The sequence below is a fragment of the Mus caroli genome, chromosome 4 (assembly GCF_900094665.2).
Source record: "Mus caroli chromosome 4, CAROLI_EIJ_v1.1, whole genome shotgun sequence".
In the NCBI taxonomy this organism is placed as follows: Eukaryota; Metazoa; Chordata; class Mammalia; order Rodentia; family Muridae; genus Mus; species Mus caroli.
In genome coordinates, this window is record NC_034573.1 from 95,051,933 (window position 1) to 95,074,756 (window position 22,824).

Genomic DNA, 22,824 nt, shown 5'->3' on the forward strand with positions numbered 1-22,824 from the left:
GGCTGATGACTGAATCTGTGTACTATGGGCATGTGGCCTGGATTATTCCTTTATGGTAACTGAGAACCAGAACCCATCTAGGCAGCAAGCATTTGGAGAATAGTAGGCTGTTCCTCTGAGCTCTAGAGCATACAATCTTCAACTGTTGGCTTGTTTATGGTTGTTCTTTGGTTAATGAGGTTTTACAATATGCCAGAGAAATCCTACTCCACATGGCAGATATATGGCTGCCACATTGCCAGGAGAGAGGGTTTGTTTTGCTCTTTCCATGTTAAGTTGATTATTGATAAGACTTAAATCTCTAAGTGTTCTCAAACATAGCTCATATGACACACCAGAAGAGACTGCTAAAGATATGCCTAAAAAGGTCCTTTGTCCTATGTGTCAGGTGAAGAAGTTGCAAGGCCCAGGCGTTCCACCCCAACTCCAGAACTTACAAGGTAAGCATGGAAGATACTGGCTGTGTTTTACTAACCATGAACTTTTAACTATTCAGCAAATATCCTGCAGGCCTTTGTGAATGAAGGGCCTAACATGTGTGTGAGTTCATATATCCCTAGCATGGGCCAAATATGCTGTCATTTCTCATATATGCAGCCAAAAGGGAAAACTGTAAGTGCCTGCATTTGTCTATAGTAGAATTATGGTCTACTCACTGATGAGAAGGCTCGAGTTCTTCATAAATTCTTTAATTTTTTTAAACACCCTTTAATTTTAGGGGTGTTCATCTGAGATACATTATATTGCTGATGCATTCCAAATCCCATAACAAAAGGACCTCATATTTTGTGGTTCTTTCTTTTCCCCCACAAATTATTGTATTGCATCGTAGATTCTTTGAGTGAAGTGTTAGGTAGGTAATGTTTCCCAAAGTGATAGTTAGCTACATCTCTTTAAAATTTGGACTCTGCTGTCTCATCTTCTCCCAGCCTCTCTTTTTTCCTCTTCAACCTTCACCTGCATGAGACTCACACAGAAATCATTAGTCTCCCTGATGGGAATCAGGTCTAGAGAAGGAATGGAAGCAATTATGCAACACTTGCTCAATAATCAGACTAGATTCATAGTTAAGAGGAAAGATGCGCTATCACAATGCCCTCTCTAAGATGCACTGGGTTCAGGACATTACTAGTTTGTTAAGTGGAAGGGGGCAAGATGAAGTTAGAAGCTGAGTATCCCAGGCTTTTTTATTTTTATTCTAAGGCAAACTTCCTGGGTGCCACTTAAATAGCCCAGTGCCTGACTTTCATCAAACTGCATTATCTACAAGAAATAAGGTGATGTGTTGGTTGGGATTGCGACTGCTGTGATAAAATACCATGACCAAACAGAACTTGAGAAGGAAAATGTTTAACAATCCATCAACAAAAATAGTCAAGGCTGGAACCTGGAGGCAGAAACTGAAGCAGAGGCTGTGGAAGGATGCTGCTTACTTGGCTTGCACCTTCATGGCTTGCTCTAACTATTTTCTCCCAGGAGATCACCAGCCCAGGGACGGAACCACTCACAATAGACTGGGCCCTCATATCAATTATCAATCAAGAAATGACCCCCACAAACCAATCATATAGAGACATTTTCTCAATTAAGATTCTTTCTTCCCCAGTGACCCTAGCTTATATCAAAGTGACCTAAAAACTAGCCAGCACAAGTAATGACAAGTATAGATTTTTAGGCCAAGCATGTTGGCACAAACCTGTAGCCCTAAAACAAAGAATGCAAAGGCATAAGGATTGTGAGTTAAATTTAATACATCCTGGGTTTTATAAGAAACTGTCTCAAAACCATAAAAAGTTCATGTGACAGAAAGGTGCCTTGTAGTAAACTGGCATTTGTAATATGTTACTTCTATGTGTAAAGACTTATTTACCCCTTGGCAGCATTTTCTCCTTCATTATGTTTCTGTTGGCCCTGTCCATGAGCCTCTATTAGGAGCACAGCTATCTCCCACCATGACCCTTTTGCACATGACATCTTCATGCTGTACTTTCTAAGCCCAGCAGAAGCTTCATACACACATGTACATTCCTGTGCACACAAATGCACATTTGTTCAAACAAGGAAAGTGAGAGTTTGTATTATGGTTTCAAGCATTGATTTTTGATCCTTTTCTCTGTATATTCTGCCCCTTCCAAATGCATGGTTTAGCAAGAAGCCTCTGGATGACACTCTGGCCCTTGCTCCCCTCTTTGGTCCACCATTAGAATCAGCTTTTGATGAGCAGAAGACGGAAGGTAGGGAACTGCATGGCTACAGCACTGCTATCCTGTTACTTCTCCAAGGTAAACATACACAGTTGAAGTGTATTGTGAGTGCACAATCAGACTGTCATGGTGGAACAAAAGCTCTGAGGGAATTGTGCTTTCTCGGTTTAGTTGAAAGCATCTATTTTAGGATTTGAAATTGTACTCCCAGAATAACTAATGGCTAACAAATTTACTCCTGAAAATAGGCCAGTAGAAGTGAATGCAGATCTATGCAAATCCTTACGAGGTAAATACAGTTGGAGAGGCGTGAGCATGAGTGCAAATGGACAGTGGGCTTCTCACCCTCGGGAGTGCTCATCAGGGCAGTGTCAGTGGGATAGCTCACAGGTCTACCGGCTCAAGACCCAGGACGCACTGCCAACCATTCAGCAATGCTATGAGAGAAATATCTTAATTTCTGTTATTAACTTGAGGTTACCTACTACATACTGTACAATCAGGTATTTAAATCTTTAAAATAAACCATGTTTTTGAAGGGCTATAAATAATATATAATTTATTGATATAAACTACCACCTTTAAAAGATCTATTCTATATTTTAATTTTATTTATGCCCAATGTATATATTTCCAATAAATGATATTATTTAATTATTATTATTATTTGATATTATTGAATGTCATTTAAAAAGTTATTTGACTTAAAACCTCTAAATTAGAGCTAGCTATAGCCCCACATTTATGGAAATGTGGTTAAGAACACATGCTACACTTGCAGAGGATTCAAATTCAGTTCCCAGTACTTATAGGAAACAGCTTACAACTGCCTGTAACTCCAGCTCCAGGGGACTCAGCCCTTTCTTCTTAATTCCAAAGGCACGTGCATTCACATGAGCATACCCATAGACAGATATACATATACACATATTAAAATACTATCTTTTTGTGATAAGATAGTAACTCTCTAGGCTCCATTAGACAAACCTCCTTAAGACTTATCAGATATAGCAGAGCATGCCTTTAATTTCAGCACTTGGGAGGCAGAGGCAGGCAGACCTCTGTGAGTTCTAGTCTAGCCTGGTCTACAGAGTGAGTTCCAGGACATCCAGAGCTACATAGGGAGATCCTGTCACAAAAGACTTATGTGGATGGTAGGTAGACAAGTGGACTAAGCTAAAGTAACAAAGAGGTTTCAAAGTGCAGTAATGAAGACAGAAATTATTTCTTGTTAATGTTATAGAGGTAACCATAGGGTGTCCGGGCTAGTCTTTCGTTTTCAGTGGTTACCTTCCTCTCTGAGTCCAAGGACTTGCTCCAGCTCCTTTCATTCCGGCAGGTGCCAGAGACACTGACATCTGTTACGAGAACAAACTCTAAATTCTAAACACATCACAAAGTGCATTGCAGAGAATTTGGTGTAACATGGCCTACTAAAACTCCCTTTTCTGTGAAGACTGGCTCTGTAGCAGCAAGCTACGCCTGGGTGCTTTCAATGACGTAGTGAGACAAATTTATAAAATGCATTCCTAAATCCCATCTTGGTGGCCTTACACTTGTAACCTAGAACTGTAGCCTTAGGGGAAGGCCTTCATTTGTATTACTAAATCATCTATGGTCAGATGTAATCATTTTTCATTTGTATAAGGTGACCGGGGGTGAGAGCTGGTATGTTGCATTTGAATTTGCCCATTTAAGGAATTCCATAAGCATACAAAAATATCTTCACTGAAAATAGAAACAGATTTTTAAAATCTAGGTTATCCCCCTACATTGAGCCTATGGAAGCAATATTGTTCCCAGCACTCCCTGCATGGAAGCTTGTGATGGGCAGACATATATCTGTGCTCTCTGAGAAGTCTTGCTTGACTGCCCTTCTGGCTTTAGCCAGTGGACTTCCGCCAATTTCTGGCATTTGCACCAACCACACCAGCCCTTCCCCTGGCCAATCCCCTCTTTCTTACCAGCTCAGACAAGATAATCTTACTACTTCAGACTGATACTACTATCAGTATATGCATTGGGTATAAATAAAATTCAAATATAGAATAGATCTTTTTAAAGGAGGTATCTTATATCAAAATACATATTATTTATAGTCCCTCAAAAACAGGTTAATTTTAAAGACTTAAATACTTAATTGTAGAATATGTATTTAGTAGACAACCCAATAGGTATTTAATGGCAGAAATGAAGATATTTCTCTCATAGCATTGCTAAATGGCTGGCAGTGCTTTCTTTCTGGATAGTAATGTTGGTTGCTTAGGAGACCTAGGAAGCAAAGAGCTGTGGCTGCATCAGATCTTGGCTCCTCTGCTCTTTCTATGGTCAAGTGTTTGTGAACATTAGTCATTGGGTTTTTGCTCCCCCAAACAGCATTGACTTTTACCACGTGGTAGTGCTGTGAGAATGAAAGACAAAATAACAGCTACTGGCCTCAGATGAGTGCTTCATGTACCGTTTTCATGCATGCATGTGTTTGTACCCTGCCACCTTCTTCATCCCTTTCAGATTGAATAATAATATCCTCCTGAGGTTATTATTGTCTCCCCTTCCCACTGCGGGAAGAATGCTCAGAGGGGTTAAATGCCTTGCCCAAGATTCTACAGTAATCTATAAGCTACAGTGAAATCCACATCCAACTTGTTTCCTCCATTGCACAATGAATAGCAATGCACTTGCTGAAATAGACCGGTGATTTACAGGTGAACAACAGCAACACAACAAAGAAAAATGTTTTAAATTCACAGCTCTTAGACCAATACCTAGCTGCCTTGATCTGCTTCACACATCTAAAGAACTATTCATTTTCTGATCGCTGGGCTGGCGAGATGGTTCAGTGGTTAAGAGCACTGACTGCTCTTTCAGACAACCTGACTTCAATTCCTAGCACCCACATGGTAGCTCATAACTATCTGCAACTCCAGTCCCAGGGGATCCAATTCCCTCTTCTGGCCTTTTCTAGCACCAGGCACACACATGGTACACAGACATACATGAAGGCAAAACACCTATTCATACAAAATAAAATAATTTAATTTAAAAAAATCTGGTTCTCTCAAAATGTTCAACAAGCATCTTTAGAGTAATTATTCCTTTTTATGATGCCGTGAAGGGTTAAGAGCGTGAACAATCTTTAAAAATAGGAACCACTGTACAGACTCCAGATATTTTCAACATTGAGATATATTCATAGAACTCTTTAAATAAACCAGCTAACAGCAAAATAACTTCTTGAAGTAACTTCTACAATTTTGGAATGGTACAGAAATGGGGACAGTATGTGTAGTGGTATCTGGAATGTCCTTAGGTGACCAACCAGGAAGAAAATGTAGGTTCTAGTTGGATTTTGGCTTAACTTAGCTCAGCTCCATGTACATACACACAGATACCCCTTGCTCACCCACACCATGCTTCTAGGCCTGTTCTCTGTCTAAAGTGTGTGTGCAGCATAGGCACACTCCGACATTAAACTTCTAGGGTGAGTGGAGGCATCGGGATCATGTTTGGAAACTCAACTTTAATGGAAGTTCTAAACTCTTGTTTGAACTTACCCTGAGGAATTCTATTTTCATGTTTCCAGTTCTTTTAGATCAGCCTGAGATCTGGGGTTCAGGCCAACCGATGAACCCAAGTACGGAGTCGCCAGAGCTAGCAAGACCTTTCCCCACTGGAAGTAAGTTATGGATCTACTCACCTTGCTCGCTGACTGCATTGTAAAAACTTTAGCCCACTCCTAGAAGGCCTGGGTCAATAGTATTTGAATTTAAAAAGAGGCATTACTATCTAACAGACTAGATCAGGTTCTCTAAACTGGGATAAAATAACAGAATGAAGTGGCACTGTTAGACTTGAGGTAGCCCCTCTTATGACAACTTACATGCTCCATTGTTCAACCATCCCTCCTGTGTGACTGTGTACAAAAGTGTGTGCATGGAGGAAGCCAGGACGCCAGATACATATGTAGGAGAGGATGGCCTTATCTGGCATCAATGGGAGGGGAGGGAGGCTTGATAACCCAGGGTAGGGGGATGCTAGAGGGGTGAATGGGTGGAGCACCCTCATAGAGACAAAGGGGAGGGGGGAGAGGGGATATGGAATGGGAGATTTGTGGAGGGGTAACTGGGAAGGGAGATATCATTTGAAATGTAAATGAATAAAATGATTAATAAAAAAAGAAAGAAAAGAAATTAAGCAGAAGGCATGGAACAACCACACAATATGAGCACTGAACAAGTCCAGCTGGGTCACTTCTCGTCCCAGGTGAACAACTGAGACTGCACAGGACAGAAGGAACCCATAGACAGGAAAGACGCCCCTGGAAAGCAAGACAAACAGGCTTGCTAACAGAGAGATACTGCCATGAGACCAAGCCACTTGTATGTCAAGGCTGCTGGTTCTAGCCCATGTGACTGGAGAGGGTCCTAAGAAGCCTTGAAACCCCCTTACCTGTGATGAACTGGATGCGCTGAGCTGAATGGGTTCCTCACTAGGTCAAGCCTGCTGCCCATGGGCTTATGAAGTCTCCGTCATAGAAACACTCCACACTATACAGGATGTGTATAGTGGGGACTCCTTAGAATAGTCATGGGAGGAATGGCGTGACTGGGGAGTAAAGGAGTTCTCAGGGCCTTGTTTATGCATGGATACTCACCAACAAATACTTTCTCCAGCCCAGGATCTCCAGGGCTTCCTTTTTGGTGTTTAAAATTAGCCATAGGAATTAGCCAAGGGGATTCAGAATTAAAGGCTAAAAGGGAATGTTGTTGGGAATGTTGTCACTATAAGGCCATGTAATCCAGTCTTTTTTTAAAAAAAAAAAAAAAACAAAACTATTTTCCTCAAACAGAGGTGGGAAAGGCAAGAGTTGGCAGCTTTTCTCAAACCTCTGAACTCTGGAGGGTCTATCAGAGATGGCTCGAACTGTAGAGGCACGATTCTGAGTGCTGCTTCTCCATGCACTTGGAATACAATCTACAGTGCCAATGAAAAGGTCCTGTGGTGGTGTTGGGGGGGAACCTTCCTTTACAGATCTGAATTATCCTAGAAACTATTCCTAGAAAAGTGGCAAGAAGATGTAAAAAGTCTATCTGGCAATAATGTGTTGGAACTTCAGAGTTGCAAACTGTAGATTCTGTAGCACAGCCAAGACTGCTTGCTTTGTAGTTACAGTGTGCATGCTCCTCTTCAGTGTCAGGCCTTATGGTATCTAGCCATCTGATCTGTGCTATGATATCTAGGGATTACCATCTTGACATTTTATAGAGGTGATGAGTAAGAGGCAGAATCTCTGATTGGCTCCTAACTTCCACAGGAAAATATTCACTTGCAGAAGGATTTTGGACAGCTCATAGCTAAAGTTACGAACCTCTTATCTGGCTGGAGAGATGACTCATTGGTTTTAAAGCACTTGCTGCTCTTGTAGAAGTCCTGGGTTTGGCTCCGAGCACCCTCATGGTTGCTCACAGCTCTCTGTAACTCCAACCCTGTAGGACTGGACACTCTCTTCTGACTGCCAGGGGCACTCACACTGTTGACACACATGCAGGCAAACAATTATACACATAAAATAAAATCACTATGCAGAATTACTTATCCATGAGCTTTAAGAAAGGAGGGATATAATATACTTATATATTAATATATACTATATTGTTATAATTATATAACGTTATAATATATTAAATTATATATTACATCCTGCCTTTCTATCTTGAAGCATCTATGAAGCATTTATGTATAAAATAGTGCTGGGGGTGAAGAGGGAGGAATGTCAGGAAGAACTCTCCCGGGTGCAGAGGGTGCAGAGGGCTCATCAGGGCTTCCTAGCTTTGGGCCCACTTGGATCATTCTGATCTCAAGATATGAAAGATGAGTCCACACTTGTGTGAAGTTGGGGAGGGCTTATGACAGTTGTGTGAATTCTTGAATACAAAACACAGCAGATGAGAAAATAACATATATTTAAAGAAAAAAAAAAGAACATTTACCTGTTGGAAGAAGAATTCCTAAATTTTATCTACAAAATGAGAAACGCTGTTCAAAGGGATGAATCTTTTGGTAGGGGCCAAAAGGTTCTGCTTTTTTTAATCCTGGGGTTTTATTCCATAAAGAGTAGCTATTGGGAATATTTATACTTGATATTTATTCTTTGACCCATGATTCAATTTCTCACTTTCTAAGACATATTAAGATTGTTGAAGTGCCAGGCAGTGGTGGTGCACGCCTTTAATCCCAGCACTTAGGAGGCAGAGGCAGGGAGATTTCTGAGTTCGAGGCCAGTCTGGTCTACAAAGTGAGTTCCAGGACAGCCAGAGCTACACAGAGAAACCCTGTCTCGAAAAAAAAAAAAACCAAAAACCAAAAACCAAAAAAAAAAAAAAAAAGATTGTTAAAGCATAGTGCTACAAAGTCTGTCAGATACACTGTATCCAGCCTGGATATAAAGTCCTCTGTGGAGCCCCCTTGGGACCAGTACTGTTTCCCTGACCACACCCTGCACTGGAGTTCTGTGTGACCAGGATTCGTGTTCAGTCACAATTCCTCCTGGGCAGAGCCAGGGTTCACTCAGTACAGTGCCCCTGGCTCTTAGTAAAGGAATTGAATATAACTGTGGCTTGATGTTTGTTGAATGAATAAAATGTTGATGTTGTTTAGGGCCATTTGAAGAACTATGGGCATAGGATGGAGGAGTCTGCATACCATCTTGTCTCTTGGTGTCCTAGTCAGGGTCATCACTGCTTCGATGAAGCACCATGACCAAAGGCAACCTAGAAGGAAAGAGTTAATTTGGCTTACAAGTCCTGAATCACCTTCCACTGAGAGAAGGAAGGAACTCAAACAGGGTGGAAATCTGGAGTCAGGAGCTGATGCAGAGGCCATGGAGGGGCACTGCTTACTGGCTTGCTTCCCATGGCTTGCTCTGCCTGCTTTCTTGCAACACCCAGGACCACCAGCTCAGGGGTGGCCCTACCCACAATGCACTGGGCCTTTGCATAACAGTTACTGATTTAAAAAACAAACCAAACCAAACTCTAACTGCAACCCTATCTTATGGAGCCATTTTTTCAATTGAGTTTCCTCTTCTCTTTTCCAATGATTCTGGCTTATATCTAGTTGACATAAATTAGCCAACACACTTGCTGTTGCCATTTTTTAACATTTAGATCATGACTAGCCCATTTCCAAGACTAGGGGTATAGATAAAAGCCCAAATCATGTGTCTTTTACTTTGTTGTATAATTTTGGAAGAATGCGATCACTGACATGTTATTCTCTCTTTATAGCACCTCCACCTCTGCCTCCAAAAACTGTACCAGCCACCCCGCCTCGAACAGGCTCCCCCTTAACAGTTGCAACAGGTAAACTAGAATCTTTACGGCTCTGAAATGATGTGGCAAAGACAGCCACGGCCTTGGACTGCAACGTGCCCTTGATGTTGGAAAGTGCAGGCTGTGCTAAAACCACACAGTATTGGTGTTGAATTTCCATATCACTGCAAGTTCTTGTGCTGACTCGGTCTTCATGAGTACTCAAACGCTCAGTTTTCCTTCAACATCATCTTATGTGATGACGGCCACACAAGTTATAAAGTAAAATAGCCATAAGACAAAGAAAAAAAAAATCAGCTGCTTGGTTTACTCCATGTCTGACTGTGTTGGCTCTCATTTGAATGATCTGAAAATGAAGTCTTGAAGCATAGTCTGTATCTTTCAAGTCTTTAAGCCTTTTGTTAGAACTAACATTTATGAATGGCTAGTGTTTAAAAACCTTAGTGGGTCCCAGGATGAGGAGTATACTGGTGGAGGAGTTATTGTCCCCAGTGGTCATTCACGTAGTCATTTCCCTGCAAAAGCTGGAGTCATCATTGCAAAATATGGCAAGGAATTGCTATAAACTATTTTATACATAACACTTCTGAGGCACCACTTTTCCTTCCTATAAAAATCAATACTGTGCATTCATGCAATTTATAACCTGCTAGGTCTTATTGGACAAGCAATTCAAAAATGGTGATGGTGATTTTATTTACCTGGGCCCTAGAATGGGGCTCTTTATCACCTTTGGAGTCCTATAGCAGCATTTACGCTTGGCTGTCTCTGCAGCCTGGTGAGTTTGATAGAGACAGAACAGGGTATTTATCAGAGAAGCAGAAAGTTAGGCACAGTCATTTACGAAATTTATACTGACTCAAGCCCAGTAGAGACTCATCAAAACCATCATAAACAAGGTATTTGTGAGATCAGCTGTTTGGAGACCCTGTGTTTCCATATAAATTGTGACAGCAACAAAATTATAACTTATTGCCAGCCATGCACGATGCTGCCCCATTTATCTGTGTCTGTGGAGCCTTGGAAAGTAACTCCTTTCCAAACAGAAGTATGGAAATACCAAGCCAGTGCTTATAGCCCATTTTACTTTCATTTACAAGTAAAATGGGGTCTGGCCGTGCCTTCCACCTATTTAGGAAGCAATTTCTAATTTAAATAACCTCATAATCGTTTAAAAAGAAAGAAAAAGGACTATTCTCCAAATTGTAATTATCAAATATTTTATACTTCACTTAAGAAGTCATTTTTTATTTTTCCATACTATTGATACATATTGAAAAGAATATACTGCTAATATTTATGCAAAATGAAATTTCCTTCATCATACTTGAGAAAGCTATGCATCTCAGTCACTACTGGTTTGTTAACAAGCTCAGCTTTGTGAGAAAAAAAAATCTAAAAATGTTTCGATGGTGTTTTTCTCCTCTGTTATGCAGGTACACATATAACATTTCTAATCAGTAGCAAATGCCTTGCTGTGCCCCGTGTGTGTTGTGTGTGGAGTGTGTGTGTATGTTTGTGTATATTCATGTGGGGTTATCATCTTAAGTATACTTTTTTGTGTTTATGGTATATTTAAAGTAAATCAACAGCTAAATGTGATGTCCTGTTTTGTTTTTGCTTTGTGTCTTTTTCAATTAGCAGAGATTATCATTAGTTCCACCAAACACTTGTTAACACCCTAGACTGGAGACACTTTGTAAAGATGAGGACGGTTTTCAGAGCTCAAATCTTTGTGACCAGCGTTATGCGTATTCAGCAGACCAGCTTTTCAGAAGTGCCTTCCCTTTGGGTAGCTGCCCTTTCAGAGCCTGAAGGTCTCTGTGACCCTCGTACTAACTTTTCAAAATGATCACCGCTACTCCACTTGAGAGGTGTATCATGCTCACCATTTTTAATAATAGGGAGGTGGTCAGCCACAGACACCTTACAAAGGAGGGGACAGTGGCCCAGAAATAGGACGCTCGTGTATTGAATTGAGCGTCCACCTGCTTCTCGCCTTTCAGTGCTTAAGTCGATAAAGGTATTTTTACACCATGAAAGTGTAAAATCTGAGGCACCTTACAAGGTGCTATATGTAAGTCTTGCCTCCTCCCTCCTTCTAGCCCCTATACAGATAATAGTAAGAGTTAATAAAATTTAAAATCAACTACTTTAACCACAGGAAATGACCAGGCAGCCACAGAGGCCAAAATTGAGAAACTACCATCCATCAGTGACCTGGACAGCATTTTTGGGCCAGTGTTGTCGCCCAAGTCTGTTGCTGTTAATACTGAAGAGAAGTGGGTCCATTTTTCTGATGCATCCCCGGAACATGTTACTCCAGAGTTGACTCCAAGGGAACAGGTGGTGACCCCACCAGCTGCATCAGACATCCCAGCTGACTCCCCCGCTCCAGCCCCACCTGGCCCCCCAGGCTCCGCAGGTCCCCCAGGGCCTCCTGGTCCTCGCCATGTACCATCTCCGCTCAATTTAGAAGAAGTCCAGAAGAAAGTCGCTGAGCAGCCCTTCATTAAAGATGATTACTTAGAAACACTCTCATCTCCTAAAGAGTGTGGGTTGGGACAGAGAGCAACTCCACCTCCCCCACCACCACCCACCTACAGGACTGTGGTCTCGTCCCCCGGACCTGGCTCGGGCAGTGGTACGGGGACCACCAGTGGTATGTCTTACTATTTGAGTGTGCTTCGTGTGCTGGGGAATGGCCGTGGCTGCTGCGATGTGAGAGCAACACCCCCCTCCTGCCTGGCAACTGGCTGTAGGGCTTCTGCCATTCCTCCTTTGGTCTGGTGTCCTGTGGCCCTGTGGCATGTTCTAGTCCGTTGAATGCTCCAGTTGAGTCCAAGCCTGTGAATGTGTCCTGTCCTGCACTCCCAGTCCTGGGAGTGCCCTGACTCCTACCCTACAGTTAGGAGGTATGGAGGGGGCTTGTTTGTTTTTTTGTAAAGAAAGCTGTGATGTCATTGTTTAGAATTCCAGAAAGTTCTAGAAGGATAGATGTCACAGCAAATAGATTACAGGTCACATGTCTGATTTTTTTTTCTTTTTCCTTTTGGTCAGATGCCTCACGGGGGCCCTACAGTTTATAAGTCAAAATGTGGGAGGAGATACTTGAGAACAACCACTGGATGCCTCCCTTGTACCTGAGCCTCATGACCAGGCTTGATGTCAGATATCAGAGTCTGACATTCATCAAGCCACCATGCCACCATGTGTTAGACAGTGGGACTTGGGATGTAAACTCACCCGTTGAATTTCTTTCTTTTTTTTTTCTCTCTTTCTCATTCTTATTTGAAACTGTATTTTGTGTTTCCTGATTATAACACAGTAGGAACACTTGCTGTATACACCAAGAAAATACCAGGACTTTTCTATACCAGTTACCCCACTGCCCAGTCACTCAAATGAGAGCCTTGGTTTCCTTTCCTCTGTATGAGGGCTCAGTCTCAGCACATCCCAGGAGGTCGTGAATGCCACTTTGATATTAGCCTGGAAAGGGGCCACCAAGTGTGAGGGACTTTAGAACAAGACAGAGGGGAAGGGCATTGACCGCTATCTTAATCCCACTGCTGCATCTTTTCAGGGTGTCCTCTGGGATTTGCTCTGTGTCTACAAATAAACCTGTGTTTTGTAAAGTGACAGGTTCTAAGGACATCAGAGTGGGCTGGATGGACCATGTGCTCCCCTGAGAAAGGAAAACACTCAACACTGACAGAGCAGTAAACAAACGGCCAGCACCTTTGCCAGAAGAACCTTGAAAGCTTTTATTACCCAATAATAAGAACAACTAGTCTCCAGTCCTAAACACCTCACTTCAACCTCACAATGACCACCCGTCTTTGGTAGTAAAATATCCCCCGTTTTACATACACCAAAACCGTTGACACAGTTAGCAGTATCAGATTTGGCATTTAGACATTTGGGTTATCTAAATCCAGCACTGAGCTGTTCCTAACCACTGGAATTGTCAGGTACTTCCCAAAAGTCCAATCACAAACAGACTGAATGCGCTTTACTACTGACGCCCTCCTGTACTGCACAGTGCTATGACCTCCCAAATGATCGCAAAAGACCCCACTCTATGCTTCTCTCTCTGGCATAGAAGCCTAGAGCAGCCTCTCCATGCAGACATTACCTTGTAAGGTCTTGTCTAGACAAAGCTACATGCTTACCTGTAAAGGGAGTAAACAGCCTCTTGAACACAATCCTGAAGAAGTCCATTTCAAAGAGGGCTGTACCTCCATCAGTTCCTGAGTTGCTCTTGTTCATGGCCTAGGTCCTTAGGGTTATGAAAGGATATTTCAAGAAAGCCATCATCAGCCAATGGTGGGCCATCATGCACTCCTCAAAGCAAATGCCTTTAATCAGGGGAGTTTGCTGTGCACCTGTGTTCTCCCTTACCTGTCGCCTGGCATATTTAAGCTAATTGGCCACTGATCTGGTAAAGAGAAGAGCTTTCCTTTCTGTTATGGGATCTTGGAAAGTATGGTTACTACTTCAGTGATTAGCTTCCATGCCCTTATTTGAACTTATTTTTAAAGTGTTACCAGTAGAGACTCTTAATTCTTGCTAAGTGAGCTAGAGAACACTGCATTCACTTGCATTAAGGGACTGAATTTATAAGTGGAAATCTGAACTCGGCTAGTAAAACCCATGAATAAATAAAACTCTAAACCATTATCTCCTTAATTAAGTCCCAGTTAATTCATGACTTCATCTTTTATTGGTGGAATGTAGACACACAGCCCAAAATGAAAATGTAGGTTCTCAACAGTAAGATGTTTGAATTCTACTCTTCATGGCCCTTAGCTTGGTCTGACCACCTTTTCCTAGACATCTCAAAGTGTGCTTCGCCCCACCCAGTAAACACTTGTCCCAGAGGTCTGCTGCTGACCAAGTGTAGACCCCAGAGCGTGGCTCAGGAGAGTTACTTGCTGCTGAGACATCTGGCGCCCAATAATTTGCTCCAATAGCCTTAACTTCTTTCAAGCAAAAAGTCCCTAAGCCTCACATAGAGCATAGTCTCACTGAAATGCTTATTCCTGGCATCTGTGTGACATTCTCGAAACATTCTGCTGGCCTGCAGCAAGTGTGGAAGCCAGGGAAAGCTAAGAGTTAGGTTCAGAGTGTCAGGAAACTAGCAAACTGCCAAACGGTGTTACTCAAAATCACACACACACATAAACATACACACAATGACTTCGATCACCTACTGTTGCTGTGATGAAACACCATGGTGAAAAGCAACTTGATAAGGCATGAGTTCTTTTGGCTTCTATGTCCTGAGATAAACTAAGGCAAGAACTCAAACAGGATGGGAACCTGGAGACAAGAGCTGATCCAGCAGGCATGGAGGGATGCTGCTTCCTGGCTTACTACTCATAGCTTGCTCATCTTGCTCTTGAAGAGAATCTAGGAGAACCACTGGCCCAAGGTGGTACTCCCAAAATGGGCAGAGCACTCCCATGTAGGCCTGGCTACAGCCCAATCTTATGGAGGCATTTTCTCTGTTGAGGTTCCCCCCTCTCAGATGACAATATTTTGGGTCAAGTTGACATAAAAGCAGACAAAGGAGGTTGAATTGATCAAACTAATTGCTGATCTTAGGGAAATAGTGATTAGCTTCGTTTGGCAGAACAAAAACCAACACACAAAGAAGTAACTCAGTCCTGCTCGCAAACCTTATGAGTAGCAGAACTCGGATCTGCTAAAGATCTGCTGGAGTCCATGACCTCTGCCTCTGCCAGTTTCTGTCAGCTGCCTCCACTGCCCCAACCCCCTCCAAACTGATACATAGGAAGACACACAACGCATGTACCTGTGGTCTTCAGAAACTGTTAAAACTGGGGTTGAGAGCAGCAAATGGGCCAGGAGCATGTGAGGGTTGCCAACATCAGTAGCACAACTTACATCTTAAACAATGGATTCCCCAGTGTATGTCGCATCATCCTTCTTGAGAGTAAACCCTAATTAAGGGTAAAATGAAAAGATGACTGAAAAATCAGAGAAGATGGAGATATACAACTATGATCCTGCAGCCATAACGCCTGAAGCCCGTAAGCAATGTCACAGAAGGATTTGGAGCACTGGTTCAGTTGTTAGATACTTATCAGGCCCTGCACATATCCTGCTAGATCTTGTGGTTCTAGCCAGGAGGGATTATCCAGTGTGTCCTTTAGCTCCTATACATTCCTGTACTGTCTACCTACATATATTAATCCTATTACTTCAATAAAAATAATGTGACTTAAGTAAGGAGTCTATAAAGGAAAAGGAAAACAACTTTTTAAATAACATTATTATTTTTTTTTACTTTTGGCTATGCCTGCATCAAAAGACAGTCTTTAGCTTCATATACAGCATCCCTTGCCTTGTGTTAGATAACATCTTAGTGTTTAGCAAACTCAGAAGCTCTTTCAGTTTGAGTTGTTGTAAGTACCTTGCAAGGTAGAACATTTATAAATTTTTGAGACACAAAAGCTGAGTCTCAGAGAGGTAAAGATCCCACTCATAGCTCAGAAAAAGGCATCAGGGCCAGAACTTTGTCTTTTCACCCAGCCATATGGCCCTGGTGACAAGTCCTCAGCCCAAGCATTGATAAAAGGGGGTCTTGAATTTTTTTCTGAAGCTTGTGTTTTCCTGATCTCAATTCAGACTATAGACACATGAACAAACATTTAGGAACACTCCTATAGCAAAAAGATAGTCCTAAGACTGGATGAAACAACCCTGTCCACCAAAAAAGTTCTATGAAAACTTCCTACAAAGCTCTGCTGTTTGAGAACGTATGTCTATCTCTACACTGTCTCTTCTGTCTTCTAAAACTGTGTTAGGCATAACATCTACTTAGTACTCAAGAGAAACTTTCGTAAGTGGGCCTTCATTTTTAAAAAGACTATTTGCCCAAATACTAAGAACATTTAGATTAAGAAAGACGTGTGCAAGATGTCAAGATGCAGGAGGAAGGCAGATTGTATGCAAATCGTGGCAGTCCATAGTCTATCTGAGGCTTCAAGAGACATATATCCTTTGGAGTTAAAAACACCATTTGTGCTTTATGAGCATGGACATGCCGCTAAAAGAACTTCAGTCTTCACTGAGATGTCAAAGCTAAGCATGAGGATAATGCCACCTATGTAAAGCCCTAGCACAGATCCTGGCCAACTGAGGCAAGAGGAAGAGTAGAATTAATGTATGCAGTTGGTGGTAGAAGGGGAGACATGGGAGGGTATGGAGGAGAAGCAGTAACAGTGTCCCCACACTTAGGAGGTAGAAGCAATGCAGAGACAAGGCTCAAGATTCCACTCTTTAAACAGGAGAAGCAAGACTTGCCCCCAGAGGCTCTCTTGAGATGAAAAATGATTCTGAGATGGATTTGGCTTCTCAGATTTAAAGTTCTTTGAGACTCTCAGAATCTGGACTGAGGTGCTGGTCTAGGACTCTGGTGATACTGGTTTTATGTTGTGTTGTGTAAAGGAAGTGGGTGGAGAACGGTAGAGGATATGGCGGTGAGGATGGGTGGATGTGGAGACAACTGGTAAGCTAGGGGTTATAGAAGTGGTGGGGTGTGGAGGCAGCTGCGGGAATGGAGACTATGGAAGCAGGGGAAAAGTGGAGGCAGCTGGTGGGGGGAATGTGGAGATGGGAGTCTGGAGGCAGCTGGTGGGGGAGGGATGTAGAGGCAGAGGAGTATTTTTCTAAAGCAAGATTTCCTGGAATTTCCTTGGCATGATTTTCCAACCTGCTGTTTCTAACCAAGTGACAGTTCTGAGCAAGAACTGTCTGAATATCAGTTTCACCTCCTAAGGTTTGGGACCAGGTAGTTCTCCATGCATTTATGACTCAAGATAGACAGGTCCCTGAGCGCCACGCTTGGTGTGCATGCCAGCCTCTGTGTGTCACCCGTGTTTCATATGCTTGTCATGGACAGCCAGAAAAGTAAATCCAAGAGACTTTTCAAAAACCACCAAAGAGACAATAACAACCCCTACTTTTAACAGGCCCCCCCGGGGACAGTCCATTCAAAGCACTTGCTGTGTTTCCGATATAAAGATTCAACACACAAAGAACTCGTGTCCTTTATTCATCACACACGTGTGAGATAGTGATGAAGTTAGCACTCGGGGTTGACATAGAGTCAACAGCATAATTCTCTACCTGTGTTTAAAAAAGAAAATTCTAGTGTGGGGAGAAAAAAATAAAAGCATTCAGCTTCCTTTGAGTTGAAACTTTCATTTTCAACTTGGACACAAATTCTGACTGTAAATCAAAAACAAGAGAATGTATCATAAGTCCCTTGTGTACATGATCCAAATGAAGCACCCCTCCTGGCCAGCCAAGAGTCCCTCGAGTTCACCTTCCATCAAGGATTTACCTTCCACTGGGTGTCACATGACAACGCGGTACCAAGCTTCAGCTTCTGCCATCAACCATAGTTCAACGGAGGAACTTTCTTCTTTATTGAAAGAAAAAGAAATGTGTTGTGCAAAAGGTTTAGCATAGTAACTGCAAAGAAAAAAGTGAAAAAAAAAATGCATCCGTGCCAGACATTGCCCTGTGCACTGCCGCCTCCTGGCTACCTGTGTTTCCTGCTGCTTCTAATGCCTGTCTGTTTTCCAGGTGCGTCTTCTCCTGCTCGGCCAGCCACCCCCTTAGTTCCTTGCAGCACCACTCCGCCTCCACCTCCTCCCCGGCCTCCATCCCGGCCAAAGCTACCTCCAGGAAAGCCTGGAGTTGGAGATGTGGTATGTTCCTCCCTGCCCTAGCTTGCTCAGAATGAGATCCCCAAGTCCCTTGACATGGGCCATCCCAACATCAGGTCTAAGCAGTACAGCACTTATACAGATGACCATCATCACAGGGGCCAGCTGAAAAGGAGTAACTGCTGTGTGAGGATGCCTTTTCCACCCACCTCAAATTCCTCCCAGCTTGCAAGCCATGATCTAAAATGGTAGGAATCGGGTACTTGGCAGCAGCTGGAGACAAACATGGATAGTGGTGGTCAGTCATGAGAATCTTCAGAGAGAGGGAACTCTTTTTACAATAATTGTCTTAGTCACTAGAAAACTGTGAGAGGAAAAAAAAATGGTTCCTGGGCTGGAAAGATGGCTCATCAGTTAAGAGCCCTGACTGTTCTTCTAGATGTCCTGAGCTCAATATCCAGCACCTCCATGATGGCTCACAAGCATCTGTAATGGGATCAGATTCCCTCTTCTGGGGTGTAAGAGGACCCAGCATATATATAAAAGCATTTCTGGCTTCTGACCCCAGAAGCCAGATACGTCAGCAGCAGACATTTGGCAACACAAAGGTAGAGTGGCGTGGCGCCCTGTAGGTGTGCTCCAGTTGCTTCCTTAAATTTTAATCCTAAGATCGAGGGGTGGGAACGGTCTTCTCAATGGTTCAGTTAAGAAGCTTGTGGCAGACATATAATAAATAAATAAATTAATTAAAAAAAAAAAGAAGCTTGTGGCAGAGGTAAATCTCATTGACCCCTGTACAACAGTCTCAGAATGAATGGCATCATAACCTTCAGATGCCGTCTTGAAACCTCTCTATGTAGGAGAGCACCCATTTAGGTCCTGGAGTACCTGTAGATACCGCATGTGAGCCAGAGTGCCTTCTGAGCTCACAGGCTGGGGCTGGGGCTCCTTCCCCCTAGATCCAGCACACTGGCTTGTATAAACACAGACCCATCCAGTGAAAATGGTACCATGGCTTTCAAGAACCTTGGTTTTTATCTCCAGGGCTGCGACCCAATAAAGATACAGAAACCAGGCTTGGATAGATGACTTAGTTGACACTGGCTGCCAAGACCTGATTTCAATCTCTGTGGCCCATACAGGAAAAAGGCTGTCATTTGACCCTCATGTGCACTCCATGGCATGTATACACACATGAACACAAAATAAATAAAGCACAATAAACATTTTAAACTACTGAACTGAAGTATTTCGGCTGTCTGTGTCTAACTTTCTTCTCTTTTCTTCTCCCTACAGTCCAGACCTTTTAGCCCACCCATACACTCCTCCAGCCCTCCTCCGATAGCACCCTTAGCCCGGGCTGAAAGCACTTCTTCAATATCGTCAACTAACTCACTGAGCGCAGCCACCACTCCCACAGTTGGTAAAAAGATCTCTCTCTCTCTTTTCATGTGTTTGTGGTTGTTGACTGGCTGTCCTTCATGATCTGAGCTCCCCAAGGCCCTGTTTCTAGTCTTAATTGTTTTGCTGTGTGTTCTACCATCACCTGGTTCTTCTCTCGAGAGCACCTTCTCAGCTAAGGAAGCTAGAGCTCTAGCCATACAAATTAGCAATCTACAGAATGGGAGAGCGCATGTATTTTGTAGGAGTTTTCTTATGTTATCCCATGCAGATCGACTCACAGAAGAACTCATCAAGGAAGGTGCTAATATTTGGATCTTTCTCGAAACAAGAAGTATTCTCCTTTGAGAGAAAATGCTTAGATCAGAAGTAATATATATTTTCTCTTTTTAAAAAATCTTGGAAAGTTCGCTTTCTTGAAACTTTCGGTTCTTCTTCATTTTTGGGTTATCTGAGGTAGACATTGGCACTGGGATACTTGGGAAGTTTTTTCACATTGCTTTTCAGTGATCTGTGGTCAGTTTCCCCCGGGGTGGGGGAAGTATCATTTCCAGCAAATGCCCCCTCTGGGTGTGATGAAAGTGATGGGGGTGGAGAAGGGTGACTCAGGGTGGCTCCCCACCATCACCATCACCCACCTCCCTCCCCCCACGCCCCATCTCCCCACTCTCTTCTTTACTGCATGCTGTCTGACCTGGAGTTTTCCCTGCCCACTTCCCTGTGTGACCTTCCTCCCTCCCCAACTCTCCGACCTGCTCTCCATTTCTTCCATGCTGTAAGCCAGCTGGCCCGTTCTGCACTGCTTGGGGGAATCGTTCACTCAGCTCAGTGAATTCCTGCTGCTACTTCTGGAAGAGCACATCACAGAATCACTCATTTGAGAAGGAGCTAGACAAAGCCAGAAGCTCTTCTAGGGAATAACTGCCCATGTCTTCCCAGAAAAACAAATGAAACTGTGCCTCTAAGAACCACAAAGGGAATTTCAGCTCTATCATATATTCTATACTTTAAGTCAGACCATCCCCACCCCACCCTCCATCCACCACCACCACTCCCCCCACACACAAACCTTCAAGTTTGGGTTAAATTAATAAATTGGAAATATAACCACTTTCTCAATTTCATGTGATTTTTTTTCCTTTTAGTTTTTCAAGACAGTCATATGTCCCAGCTCATGTACCTTCTTAAAAGACAGATTTTTTTTTTTTTAGGATTTCTTATATAGCTATATCTGCTCCTTTTCTGTATTCATTAGGACAATCTGAGAGTTCCTGATTTTCAGTGTATAGTAATAGTATTAGCTCACTTCTCTGAATCTTTGTTTTTATTAAATTTTGTAATTACTAACCTCCTTCCCCCCCCCACCCACCCCTTATCTTATTCATGATTTCAGCAGTCATTTACCCAAATCCTGTCCTAATATTAGGCTTCCTCAAGTTCATTCATTCCATACACTCCATTTGACTTCATTTGTCGAGAAAAGAATTAAAGTGAGTTGTCGCTCAGAACATAACCACACTCTGCCTCAGATGGGCCTCAGTGTGTTCTTTCGGCTCGCTATAATTCATGGAGAAAACTGAGCACACGGAATCGGAATGGTGTTCATGCTTTGGGGCAGTGTTTTTCTATACTGGCTGCTGCAGAGATCTCCCGTTACAGCCAGGAACGTTGGTCCTACTCAAACCTCGTGTATTTTATTTCAAGATGAACCATGGAGGGCTTGAAAACTGGAGACAAGTAGGAAGCTTGTCAAAATGTCTCCTGCCAAGGTCCCTAGTTTCTGTTGTTTCAATTTGGTTTCATCTGCCCACTAAAGTCCTCCCAGACCTGGTCTTTACAATCCTGTCTGCTTTGGGTCACATGACCGCCATTTTTCTCAGCAGTAACTCTGCAGCGGCATGACCAGCCAGCTTGTGTGCTGTTGTTTCTGGTTTTCCCCAAAGGCTGTGTTTTGCCTAAAATGACAACTGACCATAAGCAGTGGATTGGGGGAGGTTGAAAATCCACAGCAAGTTCCCTAAATTGGAGAATGAGCAGTCCCCTCCCACCTCCACAACACTTACCTGCTGTTTCCTGTGCCGTTTGTATTGCGGCAATTACATGGGTACCAATGAACCAGTCTCAAAATCATAAGTGAACTAACATTTTTAGAGCAAGTCTGTGCCACATTTGGTAGTGTACCTCAGGAAACTGAGGCAGAGTGAATCACGGGTTCCTGAACTACAGAGTGAGACTCTAACTCCAAAAATAAAATAACAGCAACTCTAAACTCTCCCCCACACAATAATTCATAAGAAAATATCCATAAAGAACTTTTAAGTGGGAATATTTTTACGAGAGCCATGATCATAGAGTATGAACCCAATAAAGCATGAGAAGATAGGTGTTTCTGTGTATCATTGCCCCCAAAATAATGAAGAGTTTTTACAAACTGTATAATTTTTAATTTAAGAATTTATCAAATTTTAAAATACCATTATTTTTTCACATGACTAAAAATTTTACATCTCAAATGTGCTAGGGTAGAACTTTTCTTACGCACTAACTGTGTAATCTGCCCCAACTGTAGACAGCTGGGGATGTGAAAAGATGCCCTTCTAGAATGGAGGAGATATCTAGATGACTCTTGTGCTAGAAAATGCCCACAGGACCAGCACTGTCTGATGTAGAGGAGGAATAGACCTATTGCTATTAATGAAAGAAAGAAAGTGAAGTTGTAAGAATCAGATGAGAGCTAGCGGGAGAGATAGCAAAGCCTTATCTCTCCTTGCAAATATCCACCTATTACTTGCTTCTTACTTCAATTCAGTGAGTGTGAGAAGTTTTGTTTCTCTGTGGATCTATTTAGATGTTTGTAAACTATTTCCCAGACTGCCACTGCTAAATGATGAAAGACAGGCATTTGCTACCCTGTTATTTATAACAGGGCAATTCCCTGGCAATTATGCATTGTGATTTGCATCTTTAATGTGGCAGGAATCTGTAACAAAGCAAAAGTAACCAAGTGAGTGTCCATCAAAGTCCAAAGCAGGGACTTTGATGTTTCCTTTGGTCCGTAACCTGAGTAAAAGTGACTTATTCTAAGTAATGCAATATAAAATATTTTCTCTAATGGGGGGTAGCAGTTCTAAATTTTATAAACTTTCTTGTGGGGGGGGGGCGGGGGAGAGTTAGTCTGCAATGGAA

The 22,824-nt window shown here is 42.6% G+C and overlaps 1 protein-coding gene across 15 annotated transcripts in view; it reads left to right on the forward strand.

Annotated features, from left to right (window-relative positions):
• Sgip1 (SH3 domain GRB2 like endophilin interacting protein 1) overlaps positions 1-22,824 on the forward strand; it is a 203,908-nt gene that overhangs the window by 140,882 nt on the left and 40,202 nt on the right. For 9 of the 15 annotated variants that reach the window (XM_029476217.1, XM_029476218.1, XM_029476226.1 and 6 more), the window contains 7 exons: positions 389-440; positions 2,149-2,234; positions 5,788-5,880; positions 9,491-9,565; positions 11,700-12,197; positions 18,155-18,279; positions 19,534-19,660. In XM_029476217.1, coding sequence (XP_029332077.1) covers positions 389-440; positions 2,149-2,234; positions 5,788-5,880; positions 9,491-9,565; positions 11,700-12,197; positions 18,155-18,279; positions 19,534-19,660 — 1,056 coding nt within the window. The remainder of the gene's footprint in view (positions 1-388; positions 441-2,148; positions 2,235-5,787; positions 5,881-9,490; positions 9,566-11,699; positions 12,198-18,154; positions 18,280-19,533; positions 19,661-22,824) is intronic. The other 6 variants (XM_029476232.1, XM_029476228.1, XM_029476229.1 and 3 more) reach the window with 2 other exon arrangements.